General features: G+C 40.6%; 1 protein-coding gene across 1 annotated transcript; it reads left to right on the top strand.

Moving 5' to 3' along the window:
• The first annotated feature begins 5494 nt into the window (after window positions 1-5494).
• LOC125232335 lies at window positions 5495-11365 on the top strand. The gene is made up of 3 exons (XM_048137964.1): window positions 5495-5782; window positions 5857-7078; window positions 10836-11365. Exons 2-3 carry the CDS (start codon window positions 5989-5991, stop codon window positions 11363-11365), a joined length of 1620 nt encoding a protein of 539 aa, XP_047993921.1. The 5' UTR covers window positions 5495-5782; window positions 5857-5988.
• The last annotated feature ends 647 nt before the right edge of the window (window positions 11366-12012 follow it).

Here is a 12012-nt window from a genome sequence, read left to right as displayed (position 1 = left end):
TTGGCTATTGAAAGTAGCAAACGAGTATCTTGCCGCGATATCTTTGACGAAAACATAATTACAGCAGATAAAGTTAACGGATTTCTAGCAAAAATAGAGTTGTGGACAACATCTTTACACAATATGAACGTGAACGTAGAAATCCATATTTCTGTTATGGTGGAGAGTTGAGTCCAAAAAGTTGGATTTTGAATCCTTCTTTGAATAAGTTTTTGGAACTAGCACCTGATAGATTGCTAATAAATTGGAGTTGATATCCATTTCAATTGGTGCGTTCTGGGTAATAAATAATGGCTTGATCCCATTTGCTACTTCATATTTATGTGAGCTGACATTTTCAACAATGGTAGATATAAAAACAAAAAAAAAAGGAATAAGAATTTGACTTTTCAAGACTTTGACTTCATTAAGTTAGAAATAATCAAATCAGCCTGTCATAAGTTTCTCTTAAACCTAAACTTCGTGGCCCCCCAGGATAAGTGCCGCGACCCCCCTGGGGGTCGCGACCCACACTTTGAAAAACACTGGATTAAAGGAAGAGAAAATTGTATTATATTGTTACCCTGGATTTGTTCGTATTCATTTTCGATTTGCAAAGATCTACTTAATGAATCTGTAGTGGGTGGGGTGTAAGTAGGTACATAGTTTAGCAAGTACGTGAAAATGTTACATGCTTTACTATGAAGTAATATAATGTACTGTTAACTAAGGTCACATAATAGTGGTCCTTTGAATAAGTTAGCTCTCCGTTAGCACAATCAATAGCAACAAGATTTAGTATCGGGAGCGAGTTACTCCCTAATTTATAACAGATTGCGCAAAACGGCATTTCATTTTTTGCCAAAGATTTGATTATAGCCCCGGTGTGTGCCTGCTCAATCATAAAGAGGCTGATTGTTTTTTTACTTCGTTGTGCTTACAAAGTTGCACTGCGTACCTAAGGGCTTATTTATACGGAACGAGATCTCGCATGCGAGTTTCGACCGGCTGAATTGATGTAACCTTAATAGTCCGTAATGTACATAACTAATCGTAATATCGTAGTATCTCACTGCATGTCAATGTGCCCAGAATGAATCATACGAATTATTCGTTAGCTACAAAACTGGTGCCCCTATTTTGTGGAATTTCCTACGTGTTTAAGCTATATGGCATACGTTTTACTGGTAATGGATGCGAGCATTAGTGTGTGACACCAATATATTATGTGTGTTTGTAATAATAAATTATTCCCTCCATCTCCACCATGCACCGATAAGAAAATAAAATTTAATTTCATAATAACAACTACTATCAACTTATCTTGGTCTGTCTCAAGGTTCGCGATTGCAGTGCAAACTGCGACTTGTACAATATGCGTAAAGCGACCCTTTACTTCATTTAGGTACAAGAAGTGTCACGCGGTGATGCAAACATCAATAACAGTAGTAACTGTGAAGACATTAGCGGCCAAACGACTTCCAAAATGACGGGCATAAAGCCTTAATGGCCGGCAATTAATGCCGATGCAAATTTTAATTCGTTCTGCGCAATTAGAGCCTGGGAACCGGCGCAGGCGCGTCGCAGGCGCGGCGTTAGAACTGTCAATGTTTAAGGCGGAGCCGTCATGTGTTTGCTATGGAGCTAAATGAATTAAGTAATTACCAATAGAAACAGAGAATTAACAAAACAGGGAATCAATTAATTTTATACCTGAAACAAAGGAGACAGTTCTACAAAAAATCTGTCTATTGACTTTTTCTTGGAACTCTTATTTTCTTTCTTTAAGATGATTATGATGCTTGCCGTAAATTTTGCTTTTTGACTTTGAAAATAAACACAGTTTAACACAGTTAAAACTAACAAGTTTTTAAATCTAAATATGTACATTATAGTACTTAGACATACTTTAATGTGAATCAGCAAAAAACATCGTTGCTTTAGAATTTAATCCGATTAATAATGTGTCCATGCCATTTTGCAGACGCTATGCACTATAAGTACAGTCCCCTTTAATAATATGAGATTGCACCCAAAAAACAACATCTAATTTATTTTCCAATATGTGCTATAATTTCGTCCGCTTCGTCTTTAAATCTCTTTAATTGCGTCTTAATCGTCGCCCCATAAAACAAGCGATAGGAGCGTGATAAATGATAATAAGTGTGTATATCGCTCGCGGTTGAGATACGGCCTTATCCGGGTTTGATCGCGGGCGTGCGAAGTTAATTGGATCGGTTCATTTGGCGCTGGTGTACGATAAGTCGATAACTGCTGTCTTTATGGCGCTGAATCTCACATGATCTCACATTCACATTCGTTTCACGCTGCATGCTGCATAAATTTTAAAATCATTTATTGATAATATTTTTTCTCTCTCTTATTTAGAATTTTAGTTGTTATAAAAATGCGACTCATATGGCTGCCGTTCCCTAGGCAACCAATGGATTAACAGCCTACGCTTACGTCCAAGGTAGTTCATCACACATCGCCTTAATTTACCATTTCTCGACAGAGATGCTACTCTGGCCATGAATTTTTTCTTGGCTCGCTAGCTAAAAGTGGTATCTATAATAAACTTTAAAATAAAACAGACAAAGATGTCCGTAATTGTAATTACAGTATGTTCAATTCCTAATTGTGTGATATTATAGGTATCGGTACCATACATGGAGGTAAATAAGAACTATTAATCAGAAATAACACTTAATTTGACAATAAACGGCGATTTGACGCAAGCCAGCTCACTGGCGATGGCGTGGCGGTATAGATGACAAGCAGTAGAAACTTATCTTCTCATTAGCGGCTCCTTTGTGGTAATTATTCACGTAAACAAATACGAATCAATTACTGGACAAAAGAGCCGCGGCTGCGTGCGAATATTCGATAATCGATGAAATCGCCAATACACTACATTGTTAACAGTGACGGGTACATAATGCAGAATGGAGACCCTCTTGGGGTCCTGGATGATAATTACCTAAAAAACAATTCCAAGGGATATTTAAGTTTTTAAATCTAAGATGCCTTTAGAATGAATGTGATGCTGTTTTTAAGACTTCTGGTAAAACCAGAAATGGTAGGAGGCATACCTATTTTTTATGATAACATTGATAACGTTGTACTCAGCCATAAAACTATAAATTCAAGGGTAAACATAACTCTACAGGTTATTAAGGTAGTTTCCATAAGCGTCACGAGTCACGACCCCGAAAAAATGCACTTTTATGTGAATGCCCACTTCCTGAAATCGTTTTTCATTTTTTATAGGTAAGTAGGTACTTTCTAGAAGTCTACAAACATTTTTATAACCTATTTTGTGTCCTACTGATGGCCAACGGCCTCCCCTGTTCTCGCCACACGTGACAGCTTTGTGCATTTCTCCGCCAGGCCTGCTAACTACTAATAATTGTCAGTATTTATAACAGCTGGTCTTGGACGCGGACATTCGTTAATCGCTGCAATCGGCAAATCCCAATGCTATCGATTAAGAATCGGCACGTGATAGGCCAACCAAGATTATCACGGCAATTTACTGTCAATATACAGCGTGTAGTTTTGATACCACCGGCTTAGTCTAAGGGTAGTTTTACTACTTATAATAGAAACACTTTCATAGGAAATGAAATTGATAGTTTTCCTAACTCAAAATATAGCGACGCGACATCCTCTTTTAGCATAATGATAAGTGAATACAATATCAAAAAAAAAAAACGTTAGCACTCTACAAAAAGATCAAAAATGAACTACGCTCGAGCAGAACAAATAATATGTATGTCACAGTTATGTAGGTACTATATCTCTAAATCCTACGTCTTGTTTAAGTTAGCGCATATATGAAAAGTACACACTGTATGTAACAGTTTCCACGTACGCGGCCCGATTAAACATAATTTTGAATAATTAGCGTCTGCACGATGACTGATAATGTACACTCGGCTTAAAAGGAGCTGTGCTCATTTAAAACTCTGATAATTGCAGATTGTTCGCGGACACAAAGAACCGTAAAACACCACAATTATGCTGAAACATCAGGAACTGTTACTGAACTTTTGTTATGGCCATATTGTGCTTACCTACAAACTTGTGAAAGTTGTGTAGTCATTATGCGGTTAACAATATCTATGTGCAAAATATATTCCTGTACAGAACAATGTGTACTCGTATTGGTGGAGTAAATAACTCTTTAAAAGTAATACTGGTCAATACTGAGGTTGCAATGAGTAACTAGTAAGTAGTAATTAAAATAAATATATAAGTACCTACATAAAAATCTAGCTTCAAATATATGCGATATGCCATACTTATTTTAATTTATGTACCAATAGAATACAAGAAAGAAGAAAAAATGGGATCAACAAATTTCATAAAATAAATTTATGAGCATACTTCCTATTTAAGTCTGAATGTACGCACATACATACATACATATATATTATGTATATAACCATTATTATATTGTAAGATTGTACACCATGATTGTACTACATTTAAATAATTACTCATCATCATCCTCCTTGCGTTATCCCGGCATTTGCCACGGCTCATGGGAGCCTGGGGTCCGCTTTGACAACTAATCCCAAGATTTGGCGTAGGCACTAGTTTTACGAAAGCGACTGCCATCTGACCTTCCAACCCGGAGGGTAACTAGGCCTTATTAGGATTAGTCCGGTTTCCTCACGATGTTTTCCTTCACCGAAAAGCGACTGGCAAATATCAAATGACATTTCGCACATAAGTTCCGAAAAACTCATTGGTACGAGCCGGGGTTCGAACCCGCGACCTCCGGATCGAAAGTCGCACGCTCTTACCGCTAGGCCACCAGCGCTTAAATTACTATTACCATTTAATTGCATTGAAAGCCTCCATGGAAAATAATGATTTTATCATCAGTAAACAGTACTTTATACTTAGTGTACATTTCGAAACCAGAACCACATTTCTCGGTTTATGAATCAGTAGCGCAATCTAACACAATCGGCTCCGTCACGCCATCTCGTGAGAACTGGCGGCAGCTTAATATCCGTATTCAATATTTTAAGGTGTTATTTAGTAGGTACTTAAGTACAAATATACAGCAAAAACTTACAAATAAACACTTATACTAAAAACTTACAAATACAAAATTTGACTAACGGGTGATAACAAAAAAATGATAATGAATTTATGCAGCTCTATAATAGAATAAATACTATTCAATATTGAAAAAAAGTTTGTTCTAGAAGTTGTTGCTATCTCTTTTGTGTAACATAATCGTAATTTTTTTTCATAAGTCATTTTGTTGCTCAAAGATGGTGTTCCGTACGAGACTCATAACGCCATCTCTTGTCCAAGCGATGTAACCACACATGTCGCGTGATACCTATCGCAGCCAATACGGAGCGCGATATGCGCCGACGTCATCCTACGTCACGACATATTGTCCCCTGCTACCCATCTATCCTCGATATATGTACACGTAGATTAAGAAGCATTTAGAATTATAAGAAAAAAGCACGTAATTTCGGAATTTTATTTCACCATCCAAGAAAGTTGACCTTCTCACCTATACGCAACGCCTAATCGAGAACATTTGGTCCTTCTTCGCCAAATATATCAACGATTTCTTCGCCAATCGTCGAGTACGAGATGAGAGGTCTTTGAGAACCAGCACCCTTGGAAGAGAAAGCGCACATCAACTTTCTTCTTGGACGGAAGGCGCGTATGCAGCAGGAAGACCCCCAAGGACACACAATTTGGGAAACTGCGGAGACCTATAGGACGAGAACTGGACATCCGACGATTTTTAAACGCGCATATTTCGGTACGGACATCCAGCCACCCTATACCTACTCCCTTTGTCTTCAGTTGCTAAATACCGTGCTTAATCAATTTCAGTGAACCTGTGACGAGTATTCTTTCCGCGACCCGTAACAAGGACCCGTTTTCGCCACCACGCAGAGCGAAATTGCATCGGAGTCCAAAGTTCAATCGTGAGTACTCCAGCTTTCCATACTAAATTTAACCAAAATGGCACTTGATGATGTAGGGCCAAGCAAATCACGCGATAAATCGCCAGCTAGGGCGATCTGTGACGTCGCGATTGAACCCCATGTTCGCGATTTAGTGAAAAAACGTGGCATCATTAAGGCTAGACTCACAAAGTTCGCAACCCACATTCAAAGCTGTAGCGATGATTTAAACTCGTTAACTGAGCCTTGTAGAATAAATTTAAAGTTACGCATGCAAGGAGCAGAGAGCCTGTACACCGAATTTAATATTCTTCAGACTGAAATCGAAGCAAGTGTGTTCGAATCGAACCTTGATGAGCAGTTAACGCAACGAGAACAGTTTGAGGATAGTTATTTCACTGCACAGGCGCTCGCCGAGTCTATACTCAGTCAATTTAATACTACCGATAATAAAAGTCTCGCTGTACCGCAAGCTTCAACAATGAAAGCAATTAAATTGCCCGTTTTATCACTTCCTTCATTTGACGGCACGTATGAAAACTGGCTCGCTTTTAGGGATATTTACCTATCACTAGTTCACAATTCTAAGGATCTCTGTGACATCCAAAGGTTCCACTACCTAAAATCTTCGCTAACAGGTAGTGCTCTGTTAGTTATAGAAGCACTAGAACTAACGGCTAGTAACTACGCGGTGGCATGGGAGCTCCTTCTTAATCGCTACAATAACAATAGGTTATTAATCCACAATCACGTCAAAGCACTATTTTCGCTTCAGTCAGTACCTAAAGAATCGCACATTCTTATCAGAAAGTTAGTTGACACAACATTAAAAAATTTACGCGCTTTAAAAGTCCTAGGTGAGCCTATCTCGTCCTGGGATACCTTAATTATCTATATCTTAGTGTCGAAGCTCGATAAAACCACAGAACGCGAGTGGGAACAACATAAAAGTAGCCTCACGAGCAGCGACACTCAGATGAAGATTAAACTGGATGATTTATTGCAATTTTTACGTAATCGTGCAGATATGCTAGAAACATTGCAGGCATCACATTCACAAAGTACGAGCACACGCGATAAGCCGGAAGTGAACAAACAACATGTCACTCCGAACTCCACTCACAATTATAATAACAACAAAGTGCACTGTAATGTTTCTACCAACAGCAAACCGCAAAAATCACAAGTATCACAACACAAATCTAAATTCGCATGTCCTATGTGTCAAATGAATCATCCACTTTATTCCTGTGTCAAATTTCTAGATAGTAACTATCAAACTAAACTCAAATTCGTAACTGACAACAAGTTATGCACTAATTGCCTACGCGCAGGTCATGCCGTGGAGTCATGCGTATTCGGCCCGTGTCGCAAGTGCAATAATAAACATAATTCGATTATCCATCCTCCCAGTGATGAGTGCGCCCGCGTCCCCGCTCCCGCTGACCTCACGGCCCCCGCGGCCGCCTCCTCTTCGGCCGCAGCTGTGTCGGTCAATGCGCACTGTCAGCGCATTCCTTCTCAGCGCCCGACTCTCATGCCGGTCTTGTTGTCAACTGCGGTTATCGACGTGATTGATAAATATAATAAACCGCATACTATCGTTGCGCTCCTTGACGATGGCGCGCAACGATGTTTCATTAAAGAATCGTTACGCAACTTATTAGATATACCATTTTTACAGTCCACTCACGAAATTAGCGGTGTAGGTCGTACTATAACGCAGTGCACGCAAACCTGCAATGTACAAGTAAAATCGCGCATAAATACCTACACAACAAACTTACATTGTTTTGTTTTATCGGAAATAAACACATCAATGCCAGTTGTATATGAACATTGCGAAAAGTTTGATATTCCAGATAACATACAACTAGCAGATCCGCAATTTCTAGATTACAAAGATTTCGATATCTTAATAGGTGGTGATAAGTTTTGGGATTTGTTTACTATGGAGAAAATTAAATTACGTAACGGCCCTTACTTATTAAACACTGAATTTGGATGGGTAGTAGCAGGTCCTATAAATTTAAACGCACGCATTGAAGGCCGCAACCGTATCCAATGTAACTTTACGCAAGTATCAGATTCGTTATTACGGCGATTCTGGGAGATTGAGGAGGTACCTACCACTCGGGACGCATTGTCCGACGAGGAGAAGGCATGCGAGGAGCATTTCGTTCGCACCACTACGCGCGACGGCGAAGGAAGGTTCTGCGTCAGCATGCCACTCAAGCAGTCACCCGAAGTGCTAGGAGAATCGTATCCTCAAGCTGAACGTCGTTTGCTCGCGCTAGAAAAACGATTACAACGTTCAGATACGCACAAAAAATTGTACACGGACTTTATGCATGAATACCTCGATTTAGGGCATATGAGTAAAGTTTCGTCGTATAACTCACCGCATTTCTTCTTGCCCCACCACTCAGTATTTCGTGAAAGCACCACTACGCGATTGAGAGCTGTTTTTGACGCTAGTGCGGCATCTAGTAGTGGTACATCCTTGAATGACCTACTAATGATTGGTCCCGCGATCCAAGGTGACCTTCTGTCAATTCTTCTTCGCTTTAGGCAACATCGTTATGTAGCATGCGCAGACGTCGCTAAAATGTATCGCCAGGTACTCGTGGCAGAAGATCAACGCGACCTTCAATTAATACTTTGGCGCGATAGCCCCGATCAGCCGATTCAAATTTATCGTTTAAATCGCGTCACTTACGGTACGGCGTCGGCGGCTTTTCTAAGTGTCCGTTGTTTAAAACAGTTAGCCACTGAATGCACAGATCCCGACGTTAAAAGAATAATTAACGATGATTTTTATGTAGACGATATGATAACTGGGTCACAGGATAAACTTGAATTGTTACGACTATGCAATGAAACCGCGCGCACATTGCAATTAGGTTGTTTTCCGTTACGGAAGTGGGTATTCAACTTTAGCGATCCGTCGTTAGAGTCTAACTTCGCACTGTTGACTGACGCGCAAAGTCAACTAACGTTCGATAAAGACTGCAATTCAAAGACATTGGGCATAGGTTGGAATAATTATTACGATCAATTTTATTTCAATTCAAAACTTGATTTAACAAAAAACAATGATAAAATAACTAAGCGTATTATTTTATCACACATTTCGCAAATTTATGACCCATTGGGTTTATTAAGTCCAACAATTATGCTAGCCAAGGTCTTACTCAAGCGTTTATGGCTTCTTAAACTGGATTGGGACGACGATGTCCCCGCTGACGTCACGCGCATCTGGAATGATTTCACTAGGTCGTTATCAGCTGTTTTAGGTACAATCCGTGTGCCGCGTTATGTAATGGGTTGCAGCAATTATACGCGCATAGAAATGCATATCTTTACAGATGCGTCACAGGTTGCCTACGGAACTTGTATTTATGTTCGCACAATAAATAATGATCAAGAAGTATGTTCACGATTATTATGTTCAAAAGGGAAATTGTCCCCAATTAAAGCCCTAAGTACGCCCCGTCTCGAACTTTGTAGTGCACTTTTAGGCGCAAAATTATATGACAAGGTCATTAATAGTCTCCGCTGTCAATTTGATGACGTCATATTTTATTCTGATTCGACTTGTGTGTTAGGGTGGTTGCGCATGTCACCAAACTTATTAAAGACTTTCGTACAGAATAGGGTCACTGAAATCCATGAACTGACCAAAGGGCTTCCTGGCGACACGTCAGCGGTAAAATGAACCCTGCTGACTTAGTCTCAAGAGGCGTTCGATTAGAAGACCTATCTGGATCTAGTTTGTGGTGGCAAGGACCTGAGTTCTTACAAGACGTTAACTATAACCCTAAGGACTTGTCAAACATGCCTAGTTCGGATGATTCGCATGACATGTTGCCAGAGATTAAGTCTAACGTAAACTTAGCTCTTACGGCAACCGCACAAGAGTCACTATTCCCTTTCGAGCGGTTCTCTCAGTTTTCGCGCATGATACACGTCACTTCGTATGTTTTACGCTTTATTCACAACGTGCGCAAGAAGAATAATAAGCGTAGGGGCTGTATCAGCGTTGATGAACTGCGGGAATCTACAAATTTGTTAGTCAGGCTGTCTCAACTGGAATCGTTCCCAGATGAGTACACGCAGTTGGCTAACAAACAATCAATTAAAACTAAAAATAGTTTAAGTAAATTAAACTTGTTTATCGATACTGATCGCGTCGTGCGAGTCGGTGGTCGTATCGGCTACTCGCAACACTTTGCTTATGAAAAAAGCACCCGATTTTAATAACAAGCAAACACCACTTTACGTTATTGTTATTCCGCCACGAGCATAAAAAACTTTTACATGCTGCACCGCAAGCCCTTCTTTATGAACTGCATGATGCTTGGTGGCCACTAGGTGGTAGGAACCTCGCGCGAAAGGTTTTTTATGATTGTGTTGTTTGCAAGCGATTAAGAGGGAAAACCCTAACTCCTTTCATGGGAAACTTACCCAAGGAGAGAATTACGCCTACGTATCCCTTTTTAACTTGCGGCGTGGACTATGCAGGGCCAGTTTTTATATTGAACCGCAAAGGCAGAGGTGCTCAAACCGTTAAGGCATATATTTGTTTGTTCGTTTGTTTCGTTACGCGCGCCATTCACTTGGAACTTGTCAGCGATCTGACCACCGATGCTTATCTTCTAGCTCTCAAACGCTTTATAGCTAGGCGCGGCAAGCCGAATGAAATCTTTTCAGATAATGGTAGGAACTTTGTGGGTTTAATGAACGATTTTGCCAAGTTTTTATCGCAATGTAGTCCCGACATAATAGATTACGCCACTAGTTGCAATATTAAATTTAATTTTATTCCACCTTACGCTGCCCATTTTGGTTCCTTATGGGAAGCTGGAGTAAAATCATGTAAATATCATGTACGCCGTGTTATAGGTAACGCTCACCTCACGTATGAGGAATTTAGCACGGCATTAAGCCAAATTGAAGCTGTCCTCAATTCCCGTCCTTTATACGCCATGTCCTCGGATCCGCACGATTTCCTTCCTCTGAGCCCTGCGCACTTTCTCGTCGGCCGCACCTTGACGTCGCCAGCCTCAGAAGACCTTCAACACGCACCTGCTCATCGACTCAACCGGTACCAGATGGTGGAGAAGATTAGGCAGCATTTCTGGGCCCGCTGGTCCAAAGAGTACGTCTCCGAGCTACAGACGCGGTCCAAATGGCGAACTCACTGCGAGGACCTCAAGCCTAACACATTGGTCCTTATAAAGGACGACAATTTGCCTCCCCTCAAGTGGCAGCTAGGACGCATCGTCAAAACTATCCCTGGTAAAGACGGAGTATCCAGAGTGGCAGATATTCGCACTGCATCTGGCATCATAAGACGCGCATACACTAAAATCTGCCCTTTAGTGTCTCAGCCAGACGAAGAGAAAGGAGGGGAAGCTCAAGAATCCTCTTGAAAGCCAGATCTTTCAAGGCCGGGGGCATGTTCCGTACGAGACTCATAACGCCATCTCTTGTCCAAGCGATGTAACCACACATGTCGCGTGATACCTATCGCAGCCAATACGGAGCGCGATATGCGCCGACGTCATCCTACGTCACGACATATTGTCCCCTGCTACCCATCTATCCTCGATATATGTACACGTAGATTAAGAAGCATTTAGAATTATAAGAAAAAAGCACGTAATTTCGGAATTTTATTTCACCATCCAAGAAAGTTGACCTTCTCACCTATACGCAACGCCTAATCGAGAACAGATGGCGTGGATAGCAAGAAGCTTTGAAACTACGCGCTGTACCGCTGTACACTTTAGACTTCCTAACATTAGCGTCTGTAGCGTAGCGTAGCGTTCACAGTGGATCATTTTAGCAAGGAAAACTTGGCAATTTCTACCATCTTATAGAATTCTGTCATCCTTGACGGTAGTTCGAAGAGGTGGCAGCAGTCGACCAGCGAATATTATGACCAAGACGGCGTTGAAGTTACTTCACAGTTATTTTAATGCTGAAAATTCCATAAGCCAAAATATGTCGCTATAAAATTCAAATATACTTACTCGTACATTTGTAAATCATGAAAAACGATTGGTCAGAAATACAG

The sequence above is a fragment of the Leguminivora glycinivorella genome, chromosome 13, assembly GCF_023078275.1.
Source record: "Leguminivora glycinivorella isolate SPB_JAAS2020 chromosome 13, LegGlyc_1.1, whole genome shotgun sequence".
Taxonomy (NCBI): domain Eukaryota; kingdom Metazoa; phylum Arthropoda; class Insecta; order Lepidoptera; family Tortricidae; genus Leguminivora; species Leguminivora glycinivorella.
The sequence above is the reverse complement of the archived record's forward strand: the minus strand, read 5'-3'. Positions and strand labels throughout refer to the sequence as shown.

Excerpts from the sequence above, each read along its gene's own strand:
- LOC125232335 (XM_048137964.1), top strand. The coding sequence starts at position 5,989 with ATGGCACTTGATGATGTAGGGCCAAGCAAATCACGCGATAAATCGCCA. Across the intron at positions 7,079-10,835 it reads TAATAACAACAAAGTGCACT|GTAACGCTCACCTCACGTAT; the intron begins GTAATGTTTCTA and ends GCCGTGTTATAG.